This window comes from Mycothermus thermophilus, assembly GCF_041956435.1.
Source record: "Mycothermus thermophilus strain CBS 625.91 unplaced genomic scaffold VTJ04scaffold_6, whole genome shotgun sequence".
NCBI lineage: Eukaryota > Fungi > Ascomycota > Sordariomycetes > Sordariales > Chaetomiaceae > Mycothermus > Mycothermus thermophilus.
This window is the reverse complement of record NW_027191432.1, coordinates 2,145,364-2,163,618: the sequence shown is the minus strand read 5'-3', so window position 1 is coordinate 2,163,618 and position 18,255 is coordinate 2,145,364. Positions and strand designations below refer to the sequence as shown.

Here is an 18,255-nt window from a genome sequence, read left to right as displayed (position 1 = left end):
GTGATGATTTTTTTTCTTTTTCCCGTTGGGTTTTGGTTTCCCTGTCGGGGAGTTCATCTTTTTCATTTTTTTTTTTGTATCGAGATACCCCCCTTTCTTGCTCTTTAATCTTCTTTGTCATTTCACCACTCACACGCACGCACACAATCTCGATTGGCAGAGAAACGACGACGGCAACAGCAACAAGAACAACGACTACGACCACGAAAACGACGAAAACCATGGATTTAATGGTTAATGCTGCTGGCTGGTGTTAATTTTGTCCTCTCTATCTTTTTGGTTTCTTCTTGGAGATGATGAAATGGCCGGATCTTCGTGTTTGGGACGGTTTAGGTATCTGGTGTCGGGCATGATGGCTGGAACTGGGGAATTTCAGGGTATCTATCTCCTTGCTTCTGGGTTGGGGTTCGGGCGTTGGATATGGGACATGGGCATGGGCATCATCAGTATGGGATATGGATTGGATGGATATGGGGTCACTACATTCTCAAGGAAGGGTTTTGCTGGTCTTGGGCGGGCTTTTTGTGTTTTTGCGGACATCTTAGGGCTGGGGCAGTTGGCGTATCAGGAGGTTGGTTCTAAGAATGGATGGATTGATGGACAAAGACGAGAGTTTGAAGATGTGTGTGGTCAGGAGATGGGAGTGGAATGATTGGTAGCGAGACTTTTGTTGCACGTGAATAGAGGCCGCCAGTCGATTTTGAGTGCGAATGTTGGGAGTTGGTCCGAGGTTGATGTGTGTGTGTGGTATGTCCTGATGACATGTTGAGGTGATGAATGAGCCTTGTTGACCCCAGGTCCTCCCCATGGAAATGGCCATTGCTTGTTCTCCACTACCTACACTCAAGTATTTACTCTGTATCAATACTTGGAACATGACATGGCGGATAGCACAGATTATCACAAGCTGTTTGTCAATGTCCTCTTGCTCTTCTTCGTCTTACTGCCCCTCAGACACTTGGATAGATGAGGTTGGAGTCCCAACATCTCACCTCTCCCGCTTCCGGTCCATCGGAGAACCGGGCCCTACTCCGTTTGGTTGTAAGGTACTTTACTTAGCCCCGTCTCAACTTGATCCTAAAAACACAAAACTCATCTTCAGACACAAAGAATAGGCATTAACACCAGCTAATATAGTTCCCACATCCCGGGTTATTGCAATTCCCAAACCCATACGGAGTAAAAGTTCCTAGCCCCCAGCTGAGTGAGGACCAGGCTCCCGGGTGCCTCACCCAGGTCAGGTCTTGGGGCTGTTGACGATGATGAAACGCTTGCTGAAACTTGGTAGGTGGGAAAATGTCAGGTATCCTCCGGATCTGCTCCCCGCCTAATATTTTTTGTCTTTTCTCTGTTGTTGTGAAAATGGATAGTTGTGGGGTGGGATGTAAACCTGGAAGGATACCTAAGGCAGGTTGGTTCAGGGTACCCATTAGAATCTTGGAACTTTGATAGAGGTCATGATGAACACAGTGCTGGAGGAGCTGAGATGGAAAGATGGCGGTTGAAGTGGGTCCGATCAAGTGCCTGCGTCCTCGATCGGGAAACCCTGGGCTGGGGCTGTGAGCTTGGGCCCACTCATTCTTGGCTTTGTTCTTGGCTCCCGACGGATCGGGGCCGGGTCCCACTCCCGATCTTGCCTTCCCGTCTCCAGCTGGAAGCATGGACCGATCTGGGGTTCCACTTGACGGGTTGCGCCTGGAACTTGGAAACCTCTAAGTTCCGTGTCCTTCACATGCTCAACACAGACTCAAAGTATTCATTTTCAATCTATGGAAATTCACTTACATCTAATGTAGAATCGTACGATTTTATTTTTTAATTCCTGCTGGTATTCCTCGCAGCACTGAAAAAGAGAAGGTTTAGAAAAAGCACATGTGCCCCGAGCTCAGCACCCAGCTCTCAAGCAATGGCAGCCCGAATCTCGGAGCTGATGGAGCCCCTCCGTGAGATATGCAATTTTCAATCACCACATCGAAAATTGGAAAGGCCGTATGTATGGGGTATGGGGAAGGCTGAAGGCAAACTTGGATGGTTCTTGGTGGGGGGTTCCATTGTTCCAAGTTCGCCGCCGCCATGAGATCGGAAGCCGAAGCCGTTGAACGATTCATTCATCCCGAATACGGGGCCACCCATCCCGAGGACCGAAGTCCAGTCTCTCCTCGCTTCACTGGGATAACTTCCAGCAGACGCCACCCGTCAACGGGATGCGCACTTTCACAAAATCATATCCTGCAGCACAACCTCGCAAGCTGAACCTCATCTTGTAAAGGATCTTGACACCTCCAAAGGCCGGCATGTCAATCACTGCCCTATCTGGACGCTTCGTTCGTTGGACCCCATGCAGATGGCTCGATGCCGACCACCAACGAAGGGCCAATGCAGGGCGGCGTTGGCGGACTCGACAGCTCGAATCATCCATCACTTTTTGACAACACCTTAAATCGGTATCTTTGGCCTTATTGTCTCGGGAACGTCACGCAGGAGACAACGTGAGGGAGGAGAGGTTGGGGGAACGACGGGAATTGCGATATCTGACTGATTTGGACTACCTAAGTATTCCCACAGATCTCACAGTACGGAGGATATGTCGGCCGGCCGTCCCTCTCGACCCGTGTGGACGGCTGGCAGACCCGATCGAGGGACAAAGCCACAAACTCGGCGTGCATTGTTTGTCACTGAGGCGGGAGCTTCGATTGGTTTAGCAGTCAAGCCACCATCTGTTTGTCTCAGTCTGTCTCTTCCACGGGTGTTCGTCCGCCATGGTGAATGGAGAGGTGTGCGGGCCGACAGATGATACACAACATTCCCCGTCATTGTTCATCCGCGCATGCAGACCCAGCCTTGCTAACTACCCTGCATCACTGTCTCAGTTTGCTTCCAGGTTTGACCTGGCGCCAGCCATGTTGGACTGACATCCGATCTGAGACTTGCTGCTGCTGCTGCTGCTGCTGCTGTCGCTAAAACAAAGACTGCCGCGCTGGATAGGTAGGCCTCAGTGGTTGTCAAGGCTGTCTGTCGACGCTCCCCTCTGCGCAGAAGATGCGCCGCCGCCCACCTATTCACCGTTTGTACCACTGTGGTCTGCGATACTCCCATCCATCTGCCTTCGTCATCCCGACCCTGTCTGGACTTGCCGCCTACACAGTACATGGAACCCTCGAGTCTCTCATATATCTCTTTTGTTAGGGTTCCGCCACCATTGTAAGCCACGCAACAACTCCCGGGGTTCCCAGATCATCTCCATCATTCCCGAACAACAAACGGCAGCTTACCCCCAAGCGGCAATCCGCATCACTCGCATCCATCCCCCAGAGAGAGAAAAATCCAACCAACCACAAACTCCCCTGCGGCTGGTGAGAGGAGGAGACTCAAGGTGTGGATGGCCGCCAGCTCGAGGGCCTGCAGCTTCACTAGCCAAGCACGAGATCTGCGCTCTCGCTTTCTCTTTGAGTGTCCATGTACGGCGTCTGCCGCCTCCCGTGTCTTGCCCGGTCGATCGACCTATCAGTTTCGAGGGCCAGGGCCAGCGCTCAAAGCCCACCAACCCGATGGGTATTTGTTTCCTTCGGAGAAGCACTGTTTGTAATGTACGGAGTATTGTTGGAAAAGCAGAGTTATCTATCCCCGAGTAATTTACAGATCTCTCTGAGGCGCGCACAAAATACCAACCTACCCAAGGCGTGGTATGTGAGTGAGAGCGAAGCTTATCAAGTTCCATCACCTGGCCAGGAGACAAGAGACACACGCTGCAAACCCCATACTGCCATACATGCAGCTTCGGCGGGCGAGCCTGGATGGGGGGCGGCATGACCATGGATTGGGACCAGGCGCGCTTCTGGCTGACATGCAGGGAGGGAAGCTACATCGACACAGTAGGTACAGTAGTTCATGCCGCCCGTTGCACATGCAGCAGACGGGGAGGGCCGGGCTTCTAGGTGGTTGATCTCGTTATAACCTCCCATCTATCACATGTGTTGTTTTCTTCTTTATTGTCTATCTGTTCAGTTCTTCCGCTGCTTTCTTGCTACTTGCTTGCTAGCTCGAGGGGAGAAACAAAAAGACAACGAAGATACAAAGGTCGCCTCCATCCCTCTCCCATCCCGGCCGTCCGGAACCGTTGACTCGACTCGTTTGTTTGCCTTGTCTGGGTCGTTTATTCATATCATTCAGCATCCCCGGTCCATGTGATTCGGCTTGTGCTTGATATTTGTTCCGTTTGACCTCTCTGCTTTTGAGTCTCGTCGCAAGGTCCGCATCGCGATCATAGCATTCCACTCCGGAACGACACCACGCCTATTATCATAGGCCCCCGGCCAGCCCATGGCCCCAACAATACCCCTTCTCTCCCACATGTTGGGAGCCCGGCAAGAACACGAGGGTCATCCGAGCCGGGTGCCGCTGATTGGCCTGGTTCTTGGAGTGGTCTTGTCCATGTTGTCTATTTCGGTTTTGTCCGCATTTACCGGTAAGGGAAGACGGTGGACTCGCTGGTTCCTATTTGCTGTTATTACAGATTAAGGCTTATTCTCGAGGATGGCGAGCTTTGACTAACCGTGACTTGTCCGTTGGATACAGCTCAGAGGTATCTCGCCGTCAAGACGTGGAAGCAGCTTCCTTTTGTGCAATGGCGTATGTTAGACCTTTTTTTCTTTCATTCTGAACAAAGAGATCGGGGACAAGAAGGTACTGACACGGAGGGAAAAGTCGTCTTTTGCATCTACATCGACTCGTTCCTGTTCGTGCTGGGCACGGCTATCATCCAGTTCGGCTTTGGCGTGGGATACTCGGGGTCTGTCTGCGAGACGGCGATCTTGCTGTGTCTGGTTTTCTATGTGACGGCAAAGGTGAGTTCGATCCTCAGGGGGGAGTATAGCAGCTCGAGAGAGGAATGTGCTGACGGGGGATATCTGCAGATTGTTAGTCCTCCATGTCTGGTTGACGAGGCAGCCAGGGGATATTTTGTGCTAATCCTTGAGCTAGTTTATTTACATGTTCATGGTCGAGAAAGCTGTAAGTAGTTTTGGCGAACACATTGCCTTCGACAAAGAGAGACAAGCGCTGACCTGCTCTCCAGTACATCATCCGCTCCGGCCGGTCTAAGCCTCGCCTCAAGTCGAAGCTCTACTGTTTCAACTCATTTGGCATGATCGGTACGGTCTGGAGCATCTTGAGAGTCGACGAACAGCCGCTGACGCTTCTCAGGGGTCTACATCATCGTGGTTGTTCCAAACTTCATCTTGTACGCCAACCCCAGAGTCACTCGCTGTCTTAATCCCACAGCTAACCCCTCTTCCAGTCGAATCGCAAGGATTGACAACGGCGAGTGCATTATCGGCATGGAGCGGCCGGCCATTCTTCCTCTCATCGCCTTTGACCTGCTCGTCAACGTGCGTTCCTGCTTCCTGGGTTCCGTGAGATGACACATGCTGACAACCGGCCCAGGTCTACCTCACCATCCTCTTCCTCAAGCCGTTGTACAGTACGCATCTCAGACCCCTTGAAGCTTTGACACGCCACAAACTTACCACTATCCAGGCCTCTACGCCTTCAAGAACTACGCCCGCTCCGCGGGCAGCGACCGGCTCAAGACCATGGCCGTCAGGACATTCATCGGCAGCGTCTGCACCTTGACCAGCAGCACTGTGTCCGTCGTCTCTCCCAACCCCTTATCAATTATCCAACATTTTCCCCTTGCTAACCATGCTCAAAGCAACCTCTCCGTCCTCGTCGGCCTCAACGGCGAGCCAGGCTGGGTCTGCCTCATGTGCTGCAACAGCGACAGTACGTCCCCACCATCCTTTTTTTCTCCTGTAGCCTCACGCTCACATCCTGCCTAGTCCTCTTCGGCGCCGTCGTCATCCACTGGGTCACCTCCCGCGACAGCACCATCGACGGCATGGCCGCCACCTTCGGCACGGCGATCCAACAAGCAACTGGAGGAGGACATGGGCGTAAATCCGGTCCCTGCGGCGGTGTTGGTGGTGGTGGCGGGAATCACCACCACGCAGCCAGCGACGACGACGAGTTGAGCGTGATCCCGCAACACAACAGCAGCAGCCGCGGCGACGGCGGTTGTGGTGGTTCGTATCGACTGCGGGATTCGGACGAAAACGATGTCCAGCGGAATACTTACTTCGATGACGACGACGATGACGACGTGTTTAACGATGATGTCGCTTCGATGGTGTCCAAGACGCGGAGCAAGCGCCGCAGCGGCCGACCGCGCGCGTCGGTGAGGATCACCGAGGTGGATGGGATGGGGATGATGACCACCAGCAAGGCAAGAGCTGGAACCAGGAGTTCGGATGCCACCACCACGACCATGGTTGGTGGTGGTGATGGAACTGATGCGACAGCGGCGGATGGGAAACTCTCACCACAATACCCCATCAGCACCATAACCACCGCTTCAACCTCCACCTCCACCGCCACCACCGTCGCAGGAACAGGAACAGGAACAGGAGAAAACGAAGGCCAAAAAACCTTTCCTCCCACCTCCCCCGCTCCCACCACCGCCGCCACAACAACAACAACAACAACAACCCCATCCCCATCCCCATCAATTACCACCACCAAGCCCACCAACAACCCAACAACAGCAATTATAACAACAGCAACACACACCCTCTTCCCCAAACCCAGCACACGTCAACCCCCCAACAAACAACTCCCCCTCAAAGGCGTCCGCGTCGACATCGACTACAGCACCACCACCACCACCATCGACGAGCACGGCGGTGACGCCATCGGACGGCTCGGTCACACGGTGGTGATTGGGACGGTGAGCAGCAGCAGCAACGGCAAGAGGAGGAACAGCACAGGGTTGTCGGGGATTATGGAGGCGGGGTTTGGCGGGGGTGGCAGGGAGAGAGGAAAAGGGGGAAGGGGAGGAGGGGTGGGGAGGTTTGTTATCGGGCGGTGGAGGTGAGGAATTAATGAGAAAATGGGGCAGCTCTTGTCTGTTATTTTGTTTGGTTTAGTTTGTACTAGTTTGGTTGGGCGTGGTGGTGTTCTTTGGTGCTGTATACATGGCTTTTTGAGGTGGTGTGGTTTGCTCCGTTCAACAGGTCAGTCAGGTATTTACATACATACTTTTACCCTTCTACGCTGAGGATAGGTAAACATACATAATCAAATAACCCTTCAATTCGATGGCGATGTAGTTAGTCGACCTCATCTCCAACCACAACAGCCCCAATGAACTGTTCATCACAAGACAAAGTCGTTGATGGACGAGGACGTTCTCCTCTTACCAGATGTCTGGGCACTGGGAGCACCCAACACCTCCGGAAAATACGCAAGCAGACACGCCGTCCAGAAGAGAGCAGCACAAGCTGACGACAGCTCCATCAGTAACCTGACTACCTTAGATACTCCGTTCTCGCATAGCCATTATTACCTCCTTGATGAACTTGATCTGTCAACCACAAAGATCTCACTCATCTCATCTTTTCAAAGCCCCCCCACCACCACACCACTATCAGACGCTCCCCAATTCCATCTTCAGCAATGTCATGCAATATCTACACCCTTCCCCGGTCACCTACCAAGGTTACCTAATAACCTCGCTATTCCAGCCCGGGACAACAAGCTAAACCAACAACCGATGCAGCAACCGCCCGCCTCGATGAAGGAAAAAAAAAACCTCAACGTAAATGCCTGAGAAAACCCCTTTCCCAAGTCAGGGAACTCTCCCATTCTCGCCTCTAGAGAACAGAGGAAGGGAAAAAGATCAAATAAATGCCACCCGTCCACCCATCCATCCACCCATCCATCCATCCGTCCACCCATGCCATGCCATGCCATGCCAGAGGAAACGAGCAAAGCAGATGAAGCTCGCTTAAACACCCAACCCCTAAACCCCCAACTCCTCCTTCTCCTGCTTCCTTCTCCTCTTTATCAACAGCATCACCATCCGGGATATCCCTCCCCTTCTTCTTCACATGTAAATCTTTTCTCTTCAGTACCCCTCCGTCTTGATCCTCCCTTTCAACCCGCCAACATCATCCTGTATTAAACAAACACCGTCAGTTATCGACTCCAAACCAAATCAACATCAACAAACCAAATCCACCCAAAAAAACAAGGGAAGAAAGAGAGAGAAGAAAAAAAATCAACATACCTCAGCCTTCCTCTTCCCCAACACACTCCCATTCCTATTCCCCCCGCCGTACGCCTCCCGATGACAACTCCAATGAAACACCCTCCCCCCCGCGCCCTCCGGCCTCACCGCGTCCATCCACACCCACTCTTGCGCGTCGTCCAGCCACTTCATCTCAAACTTTTCGAGACAAATGGGGCAGGCGCTGTTGACGCGCGAGGAGTCCTCGGGCACGGGGATATACCGAACCTGCTGATGATGGCGGGATGATGAAGATGTGGAAGAAGACACAGTTGGGGTGGAGGCTCGTCCGGCCGCGCCGGGGAGGAGGGTTGAGGATGGTTGGGCGGTGGAGGAGGAGTTTGATGGGAGAGGGTTAGAGTAGGGGGCGGAGAACGGGTCGTAGGTGGGGGAGGAAGAGGAGTCGCTGCCGGTGCTGCCGGTGCTGGCCGCGGCGGTGGTGCCCGTGCCGGTGGTGGTGGGGTGGGTGTAATCTTCGTCGATGGCTTCGCGGGAGCGGATCCAGTCCTGTTTTTGTTGTTGTTCCATGCGTCAGTCTCTCACGATCTTCACAAGCAGTAGTAGTAGTTTGAAGGAGAAACGGAAAGAATGAAAGAGAGAAAATACATACCCCCTCATCAACGCACCAACTCCTCCACTGCCCCCTCCTCTCCGCCTCCACCAACCGCTGGTGCACCCGAAAATGCCAATCCATATGCGCCGTCTTCCTCCGCCTGCCCTCCTCGTCCGTCTTGAACCGCCGTCCGCACTGGGTACACGGCGGGCCGAGCTCCTCGTACAGCTGCGAGATAAGATGGGGGCGGAAGATCTTGAGCGACGCCGTGTCCAGCGTCGGCACTCCTGTGTCCGCAACGGCGGCGGCGGGGGGAGGAGGGGTGGGCGTCCCCGCGGGCTTGAGGAGACCGGATTGGCGGAGCATGGCGAGGAGGGCGGAGGGGTCCGTGGCCGCTGCCGGTGTCGCGGCTGGAGCTGGAGTTGTAGTAGATTGCGGTACTACCGCCGGCGGTGGTGGTGGTACTTGTTGCTGTTGTTGTTGCTGTCTCAACGCGGCAGCAATCGCCGCCGCCGCATTCGGCCCAAGCCCCGGGAACTGTGGTACCTGCTGTGGCTGTCCCGTCACCGGCGGCGGAGGAGGAGGCGGCACCACAGCAGGCGGCGTGGCCGAATTCCTCGTAGCCGACAACAGCGTCGCAAAGGCGCCTTGGCCGAAGAGCGAGTCCAACGTGACTTTACCACCACCACCCGCCGCCGCCGCCGGAGGAGGAGCAGCAGCAGCAACAGCAGCAGGAGGAGGCGTGTTTCTAGCACCAGCACCGGCAGCAGATGGAGCGGCAGGGAGATTGGTGGTGGTGGCAGCAGCAGAGGGCGGACGACCCAGGGCAGCAGCCACCACGGCGGCCGCGGACGGGGGCACAACGGGCGCCGGAGCGCTTGATGTGCTATAAGGCGGCGCCACCCCGGGATATGCAGGTTGCGGCGGCACAGGTGCCGGAACAGTTCCCCCAGGAACAGCCGCTGCCGGTGGTGGCGGCGGCGGCCGGAGTTTTACAGCAAGTTCAGCAAGTCGATCTTTAATGATCTTCAACTGATCCTGAGGCATGTCTTGGGTCTGGATTATGGTTTGCAAGTCCAGCAGTGCCTTCAGTTTGGTTTGTTTACTAGCATCAAGAGGGTCCTGGGCAAACTCGGCCTTCTCCGCAATGATGAGCCGTTGGATGTCCTCTTTCAACTGCTCTACGCTGATCACCGGCTGCTGCGGGGCGCCATACCCCGGCCCTGCCGGTTGTTGATAGTGGTGGTGAGGAAGAGGAGGATATGATCCAGCAGGCGGGACAGGCTGGGGTGTGCCGCGGTGCGGGAGCGCGTTGGGGCCCTGAGAACATGTCAGCCACACATTCTCGTAGTCAGCAACTCGGCAACACGGAGAATGAAAGGCACTTACATTACCATGAGGTCCCGGATGTGGCTGCGGGACAGCATCCGGTCTTCCACCGTACGGAGGAGGCTGGTGTTGCGGAGGCGGATACGGCCTGCCCGTGGGCGGCGTGGGAGTATCTCTATTCGGAACGGGCGGACGACCGCGCATAAGCTGCTGCTGGCCTTGGAAGCTATTCTGGTTGGCAGCCATGGCGGCATTGCGGGCGGCCATGAGGGCGTGCTCGATAGGTCGGACGAGCTCGGGAGGAAAGACGGGTTTGGTCGAGATGGAGCCGGGAACGGGTTCCTTCCACGTCTTGAGCATCTCATCCATCTTGCGGCGGGTGGCATTGTCGACCTTGGTATAAGCGCCCATAAAGATGGAGTAGAGCTTGGGTCCAAAGTAGAGGGCATAGGGGGTCGGCACGTTCTTGACGATGGAATCGAGGACGTAGAGTGCAGGGAGCGTCCGCGACGGAGGAGCCTGAACATGTATGGTCAGCTACTGCTTGTTGATCGCGACTTGGGTCATTCGTTCCGCGATTGGGTAATCCATTCCGCGACTCGTGTTGTCATCGTCAATGTCATTGTCGTCGTGGTCAGTGTCGTTGTGATGCTCGACACGTCAAGTCGCCATAACCACAGCCAGTCCCAGCAACACACACAAAATAAAATCATACCTTCTTGATGTGGTTCGCCAAAGCCTCGGCGATGGCAAAGCCATGCTGGGCGTTCTCTCGGGCGATGTTGGTCAAGGTCGCGATCTCGATGCGCGAGTTGACCTGGAGGTCTTCCAAGGCCTGGCGGTAGTCCTCGGCCACATCCTCAGCGTTGTCCGCCATGACGGTGGTAATGATGCGTTCAAAGTCGCTTAGGTCAAGAGAAGAGAGAAAAGAGTCAAATCAACAAGTGGATGACGATAGAGATGTGTGTTGTGCAGTGCAATGCAGAGGGACCTCTTCTTCCTCAAGCGACGTGTTCCAGTCACGAAATGGAAGCACGAGAGATTTTGTCAGAGGAGGGACCCCTTTCACGACGAGAACAATAGGCAGAAACCCAGCTATTCTCTCCTCGGTCAGGTCAATTGAACCCTTAGCCCGGTTCCCTCCCCAATCTTCTCTCTGATCTTCAGGAGCACAATGACGTGCGCACAATGACTGAGTTCCTCCGATATCGCCTGCCTGCCTGCCTGCCTCACAATTCCCAATTCACAATGACCTCTCTCTATCCATCTGTTGTATTGTTGGGGTGGTTAGGCTGGATCACGGCTGAGGAATGGCAATGGCTCAGGTGTCGCGTCAGGTGTGTTGCTGCTGTCGTGGAGGTCGGATGGAGCCAAGGCAAGGGATGGATGGGAAAGGGGACGCGCTGTCTTGAAAATTAGTCGGAAGTATATTCGATGGAGGTGGGCGTGGTCGATGGTGAGGAAGATGGAGAAATAGAAGGAAGAAGAGGAAGAAGCGAAACTGGGAACGAGACTAAATTCCAACTTCAGGTTCAGGTTGCTGACGTTGATTGCAAGCGAAAAGAACCGGACGTGCACCTGCTGCCCAGATCGACTGGCGGTTGGCGACTCCCGGCTTGGCGGCTGGCGGCAGGAGGCGGCGCTCCAGACAAAGGGTGCACAGACCACCAGGAAGCATTATCTACAGGGTTCGGGTTACATAAGGAGACCTCAACAACACACACTCCACCACCACTTCACCACCACTTTACACCTCATTTATTTTAAGATATCAACTTTGAATTAGGTTCCCCAATAACTACTTCTGGGTAATGTCACAATACAGTGGGTATACATTTGTACCAGAAATCCCTCCCATGTAAACGCCTCAACTCCGGTTCCTGTTCCGTTGGTCCCAAGCACATCCCGAGTGCTAATCTGATGCCTGTACGAAAGAGACGGAAAAAAAGGAAAAATTAGAGAGTGGATGTTGCAATGTATCATCATCACGAGAAAAGGAAAGACTTGCTTTCCTTCTCGCTCCTGCTCCTCCTGCCCATCTCACCTCCTCCCCTCAGAACCGATCCATGTGCGCCTCGCTGTACCGACTACCTCCAGTAAAAGCAGGGTGCAGCGCCGTCGGCGGCCGCTGAAGCTCGGGAATGATCGGGCTCGCGCGGTCTGCGTTGTGGCTGTGGCTAGTCACGCCGCGCTCGACGTCCAACGAATCCTGGGGGATGGGCTTGCTGATGGTGATCCTCGACTTGCGGAAGTTGCGCGGGTTGAACACCCTCGTCATACGCTTGACCGCCGCCGCCGACGAGCCCAGCGCGTTGCCCACCACGCCGCCGCCGTTCATCCATCCACCATTGTTATGGACGCCAGCCTCCTGCTCCTTGGTCCAGCTGCGGTCCGACCAGTTGTCGCGGTGGGGCGGAGAATAGCGGCTGGAAGCAAAGGTCGGGGGAAGGTCGAAGCCCTTGTTGTTGACGGCGTTTTGCAGGGCGAGGTTGCCGTGGGTGCGGATCTGGCGCGAGGTGACGCGGACGTGGTCAGTCGTGGCGTCGGGGGAGAGGCGGAAGATGACCGAGGCGGCAATGTTGAAGAAGCCAAAGGTCACCGAGAGGATCGCCGCGGCGAGGAAGGCGCGCCACCAATCGTCGCCAATCACCTCGGGACGGTAGCCCGGCTTCCACATGTCGCCGAGGATCTGGAAGCCGATCAGAACCATGCCCCAGCCGAGCCACGCCAGCGAGTGCTCGGGGCCGAGGACGGGCCAGTTGCGCTCGTAGTACTCCTTGAGCCGCTTCCAGGGGACGGGCAGCTCCGAGACGAAGAGGAAGGTCGAGAGCAAAAAGAAAAAGACGTGCGTCATCATGTCGAAGAAGTAAAAGTGGCCGCGGATGCCCGAGAGGATGGGCATGGCCATGCTGGCCATCATGACGGCTGCCAGGCCGATCAGGTTGAAGACGCGGATGACATTGAGAATGACGTGGCCAGCGCCGAGGAGCTTCGAATCGTGAGCGAGACTAAACATTTTGGCGGTGTTTGCTTGGGTTGATATGTCTGGGATCTTGTTAGCTCTTGGTTTCTGGACTGTGGACGGCGGAAGTGCTCCGCTCATGACCCTCGCTTGAGAGCCATGCTGCGAGCTCGCGGATGAGGATGTATGGTGTAGGGAGGCGGAGCAGGATTGCGGTGGTGGTTCGCCTGGCTGCGAGACTGCGACAGGGTGTTCGGGGACTCGACCCAGAGGCACACGACTGGCCAAGGGGTGAGCAGGTCCTCGAAGAGCCCTGCTAGGGTGACGCCGTGGAGGTACATCCGCCTCATTCGAGGCTGGCCCAAGGATGGTGTTGCCCAAGATGGGAGAATCCCGACGACTGGGAACCTCTTCCCACGGATTTTCGTCAACCGACACCAGCGACGATCGCCCTGACGGGTGGCTTCCGGTGAAGGCAGACACCTCAGAGCGAACAGTCGGACTCCGACGTATGTCTTCAGATCTCCTCATGGCGGGCAGATGTTCGAACATCCAAGTATGTATGCCAACGGACCACGATCGAACTGACCGACACTATTGGGCCTCAAAGGGGGAAATGTGTAGAGGGCAATGGGGCGAGGGGTATAAGTAACTTACCAAAAATGTTGCGATGTTGCGAGGAGTTGCGATTTGTAAAACTGCCAGCAGTTCTTGATGATGTGGACGTGTGTTGCGTGTCTAGCGGACTTGACAAGATGTTGGTTTTAGATGGAGAAAAGGAAAAGAAACGAGGAAAGAGAGTTTTGATGGTGGGATAAGAGTAGGAAAAGTCACGGTCCTGGCCGTATGGTCTATGTGGGATGTAGAAAGGAAAAGAAAACCCAGACACAATAGTATTCAATAGGGGACCGCCCTCATTGTGTTGTTGAGGTCCCCGAACAATTGCGTTGTCAATAAAGACAATCGAGGTGGACAGCAACCCTGTGCGTTGTGCTGGCGAGTGGCCCTTTTTAACAATAGGGACAATAGAAGTTTGACGCCGAACAAAGAAAAACAAAACATACACATACACACAACCCAGGTGAGGTGGTCTGGGGGGACAAGTATTCAGGCCAGGGGGGGCGTCGAGTGTGGGTGAAGAGATCTGGCCGGGCGAAGTCTCCGTCTGGCCCCGTTTCGCATTGATCAAGACGATCTCCAGTGTTTCCAGCCAATGAAGCCGTAGGCGCTGGGCGGGCTCTCGTGGTCGACGGGCGGAAGCTACGACAAGTTTCATGAAAGGGTGGAAGACGGACAGGGGCTTCACGCGGCTACGACGGTAGGACAGTCAAGCAAAAGAATGACATGCCGAGCTCTTCCGGGAAGAAAGACGCAGCATCAGGCCCCGCGACAGGCCCGTTGCAGTCGGCGGCACGCAGATGCTGCCTCCCGCGGGGAGGGGGACGGGGCCCGGAAAGGAAACAGGGCGAACAACTGGACCTGACTGATGCGATGAAGCCATTTTGGGACACACCACGCGATTGAGATGCCGGGGACCGGGATTCTCAGGTGTCAAGACCCCCCGCGCAGAGCCAGGTCAGAGGTCGTGGATGGACTGCTGCCAGCGCATCGCGCAACTCTTGTCGATCGTTGAGATCCAATGGATCGGACGAAGGTCGTTGACGCGAACAAAACGGGAGCCGGCTCCCGATATTGACCCATGTCGCGGGGTTCGATTCGCGGTGCCCTGCATCCTCAACGCGGGGCCTGTTCGATGCATCCATTGGCCCATGGCGAGCCAAGATTGTTTCAGGATTTTAGCCTTGGGCATCGTTGACTGACTGCTTTTTTGCACAAGCTCGCCACATTTGAAGTTGTCGGCATTTCTGTCATGAAGAAGGTGAGAGAAAACCAAAGACTTGTTGGGCATTGGCAATGGCGTGGTGTTGGTTACCAGAGTCGTGTATGTTTGACGGCATGAAATGGCTCTTATTGTGTTGATGCCGAAGAACCCAATCTGGAAATGCTGTTGAAGAATTCCGGGTTGTGTTCCATGCAGGGGTGAAGTGGGTCCGAACTTTTGACACGGCATTGTCCAGCACAGACAGACCACATGGCAACCCGGAATCCAGGGTTAGGGATGCATGTGCTGCTTCAGCCTTCATCCAACCCTCACAATGACACGCTCTGACAATTCAAGGCCCTGTTTCAAAGATACTTCGTGTTCGGTCGCACCGCCTGGGCCCCGTCAGTTCTATTTTGAGCGCGCTTGTCATTCACGGCCGAGAAGAAAGAGGCCCGTTGGCGCCAACAGCCGCGGACAAGTCTCCGTTCCGCGCGTTTAACATGACACAAAATAGGAAATCCCGAAACATCGGACATGATTGGACGAAGCGGTTCAAAAAGCCCAAATGTCTCGGCATTCCCTAGTCCGCCAATGGAATCGCCCCGAATCCTCTTGATGCCTGTCGCGAACACAGCCTCAGCCGGCAGCAGCCGGTGCCAAGTGGCAAATGCCTTTTCCGATTCTCGCATGACCCAAGACCGCTGCTGCGACCTCGAATTCCCGTCTCCCCGGCCCGCTTTTCCTTCCACTTCACCCATTCGCAACTCCAACAACCACCGCATCACCAGGCACACCATCGCCTTGCCAAAACACGCTCACTCAACCCCCTCTCTCAAACGCATCCACCTCCATCGCCCCGTTCTCTCCTGTTCCACACCTCAACACCGCCAAAATGTCCCGCGGCAACCAGCGCGAGAAGGCCCGCGAGGCCAACCTCAAGAGGCAGGCTCAGCAAGTACGAAATCCCGCCTAGTCCCCCAGCCCCAACACGTCCCCGACACCCCAACATCATCAACTCGACGACACAGAGGATCAAGCTCTAACACAAAGTCTTCTTGTTTCCCCGAATACAGAAGAAGGCCCACGGCATGAGCGGCAGCGAGCTGGCCCGGGCCAAGGAGATTGCCGCCCAGAAGATGCGCGAGAAGCAGGCTGCCGGTATGCGCCCTCCCTCCTCCCCACCCCTCCTCTCACCACCCACAGACGAACCCGTCCTTCCCGATCGAACCGCCACCCCGGCCGACAAACCGGGTACCGATCCCGGAACAACGGCGGGTGCCGCGATCGGAATCCATCATCCCCAGCAACAACAACAACGTGTTTTGAATCAGCGACATATGTTACTAACTCGTCCTCTCCAGCCGACGCGCGCAAGGCCGCTCAGGCCCAGGCAGCCGCTCAGGCCAAGAAATAGATATCTCGCGACTAAGAGGCTGTTGTTAATCTCAACACCTTCACAGCCCACAACCCATCTCTTTTTCTCTCCACCACGACTTTTTTTTTCCAACGACACATAGCGACGGGGCATTCTGCTTTTTATCAACCAAGGAGTGAGGTGCGCGCGGGGGAGGAAGGATCCATGATTTTCACGGAGGGAGGAGTCTAGGACTTACTGGCTGGCGTCAACGCTGCTCTTTCTTTTTGGCAATGCAAGGAGGGTTGGGAGGAAGGAACTGGGATTTCCATTTTTCAGGACATGTTTTCTGCGGGATTTGTCTTGTCTTTTACTTGTGTAGGGTAAAGGGTGGTGATGGCGATGGGCGTGGGTGGTATCGGGTCCGGCGTTCGGGTTCTCTTCCTCGACTCAAGAAAGAGACCTGGATGCCCGGTGCCTGTTAGCCCTCACCCATTGCTGTTATCAATCCTTTTCCCTGTTCGTTCTGTCTTTATTTTGCGTTGGCTTGTCTTGTTCCCTGGGCGTAGGACGTAGGCCAGGGGACGCGACGGGAGGCAGGCATGTTTGGCATGGCCCGGTGCCGAACGTCGGTACCCGGAAGAAGCAGTGACTTCTTCGGCCGACCCTGAACCTCAGACACCCGCCCCCGTACTACCAGGTATGGTGGTGGTGGCCAGTCCAAGTCCGGACAGTCGGTAGGCGCGTAGGTAACAAGCTAGCTAGCTACCTTATACTTCAGGTCTTGCGGGGCTTTGTTTTGTAAGGTGGATGTTGTGTGCGTGGTTGTTGCGCTGACGTTGTTAGTGTTTTTGTTTTCCCTGACCTCGATTCTTGTTGGGACATGCATACTCTTTTGGGTTATGGCAGTGTCCAGCTCGCGGCTCGGAGGGTTGAGAGACATCTCGCTTGGCTTTGGACTGGTTTGTCCTTGATGTGTTGTTGGGGGTGGGAGGTGATGTTGGTAAGATATTGGGCTCCTTTGATCCTAATCCTTCAGTGTAGGTCCAGGCACAGTACCTCAGTTGCATAGCAACTCGAGCAAGATATAAGTAATGAAGTGCTTGAATGTACATACTCCGTAGGTCCTTCAGGTATTTATTCCCTACGACTGTTGAAGCTGGGTTTTCACGCCATCAGTTACATCATGACGCATGCCGGGGCATCAGCTATATCCCTTGGTGGGCGTAATGATGTTTATTCTTCGAGAGAGCTACGTCTTTGACAAAACCGTGCAAGTCCAGACAAACATGACTCCGGAGTAAAGTGCTTGGTCCGTCTGTACACATGGGGAGGCAGATTCATACCTACCACACTCTGCATCGCACGGTGGGCTGGGGAGAGGTAAAACACCTGTGTTTAGGTGGTGGATTGTGTCATTCCTCCGTCAACGACCTTGGGTATTTACCAAGTGTGGAACGGGTATCTAAGGTATGTTATGTATCAACAGATAAGTACCTGATCTTCGGGTGGTTAACGGTGTACGTTCGGATTACTCCTGGGGGGGACTCTGGAAGGTGGCACATACTGTGGGGAGCAAGACTCCTGTGTACGGAGTACTCAGTACAAACTCGAAGTCAAGAGACAAATAACACCAAAGAAGCTATCAAAAGGGAGACCTCTACATGATGATCCATTTCCCATGGAATCTCTACACAGACACACATGTCGCTATCCTATCACAGCACACTTCAACACATGGGAGCAGAAAAAATGTCCACCTCAACGTTATGTATTAAGATTCCAGCATCCAGAAGATAAATGTGTCAAAGAAACAACACCTAAAACGACCCAGTCATATAGGCAAAGGTATCACATATCCCCAACCTCTTCCCCAACCAACCCCCAACACCAGCGCCGCCGGCGCGGGAAGTATTGTGTAAGGTACGAGAACCATCGCGACAGCGAAGGGTAGAAGAAAAAAAGGACACGAAAGAAAAAAAGAATAAAGTCTACAGCAACATGTCGTGTGGTATTTCCATCAACCTCCCTAACCCCAACATGTGATCATGATTCCCCCCCATAACCCCTTAGGAGAGTTATTTTTGTTTTCATGGACGCGTTAAGGCTT

At 54.6% G+C, this 18,255-nt stretch overlaps 6 protein-coding genes across 6 annotated transcripts; 4 read left to right on the top strand and 2 right to left on the bottom strand.

Annotated features, from left to right (window-relative positions):
- Window positions 1-301: 301 nt before the first annotated feature.
- VTJ04DRAFT_9194 (uncharacterized protein) lies at window positions 302-652 on the top strand (the record flags this gene model as incomplete). The annotated part of the gene is made up of 1 exon (XM_069367714.1): window positions 302-652. One exon carries the CDS (start codon window positions 302-304, stop codon window positions 650-652), a length of 351 nt encoding a protein of 116 aa, XP_069216015.1.
- Window positions 653-4,320: 3,668 nt separating this feature from the next.
- Window positions 4,321-6,928, top strand: VTJ04DRAFT_9193 (uncharacterized protein; the record flags this gene model as incomplete). Its single annotated transcript, XM_069367713.1, has 11 exons — window positions 4,321-4,465; window positions 4,576-4,629; window positions 4,705-4,916; window positions 4,981-5,010; window positions 5,075-5,150; window positions 5,203-5,239; window positions 5,297-5,387; window positions 5,443-5,479; window positions 5,536-5,644; window positions 5,711-5,781; window positions 5,838-6,928. 11 exons carry the CDS (start codon window positions 4,321-4,323, stop codon window positions 6,926-6,928), a joined length of 1,953 nt encoding a protein of 650 aa, XP_069216014.1.
- A 1,032-nt stretch (window positions 6,929-7,960) lies between these two features.
- Window positions 7,961-10,881, bottom strand: VTJ04DRAFT_9192 (uncharacterized protein; the record flags this gene model as incomplete). The annotated part of the gene is made up of 5 exons (XM_069367712.1): window positions 7,961-8,008; window positions 8,123-8,629; window positions 8,733-9,995; window positions 10,065-10,523; window positions 10,720-10,881. 5 exons carry the CDS (start codon window positions 10,879-10,881, stop codon window positions 7,961-7,963), a joined length of 2,439 nt encoding a protein of 812 aa, XP_069216013.1.
- A 1,176-nt stretch (window positions 10,882-12,057) lies between these two features.
- On the bottom strand, window positions 12,058-14,242 carry VTJ04DRAFT_9191 (uncharacterized protein; the record flags this gene model as incomplete). The annotated part of the gene is made up of 3 exons (XM_069367711.1): window positions 12,058-13,049; window positions 13,624-13,712; window positions 14,031-14,242. The coding sequence occupies 3 exons, from the start codon at window positions 14,240-14,242 to the stop codon at window positions 12,058-12,060; spliced, it is 1,293 nt and encodes a 430-aa protein (XP_069216012.1).
- Window positions 14,243-15,683: 1,441 nt separating this feature from the next.
- Window positions 15,684-16,205, top strand: VTJ04DRAFT_9190 (uncharacterized protein; the record flags this gene model as incomplete). Its single annotated transcript, XM_069367710.1, has 3 exons — window positions 15,684-15,746; window positions 15,865-15,949; window positions 16,153-16,205. The coding sequence occupies 3 exons, from the start codon at window positions 15,684-15,686 to the stop codon at window positions 16,203-16,205; spliced, it is 201 nt and encodes a 66-aa protein (XP_069216011.1).
- Window positions 16,206-16,547: 342 nt separating this feature from the next.
- On the top strand, window positions 16,548-18,210 carry VTJ04DRAFT_9189 (uncharacterized protein; the record flags this gene model as incomplete). Its single annotated transcript, XM_069367708.1, has 4 exons — window positions 16,548-16,664; window positions 16,722-16,845; window positions 17,870-18,068; window positions 18,111-18,210. The coding sequence occupies 4 exons, from the start codon at window positions 16,548-16,550 to the stop codon at window positions 18,208-18,210; spliced, it is 540 nt and encodes a 179-aa protein (XP_069216010.1).
- Between the last annotated feature and the right edge of the window lie 45 nt (window positions 18,211-18,255).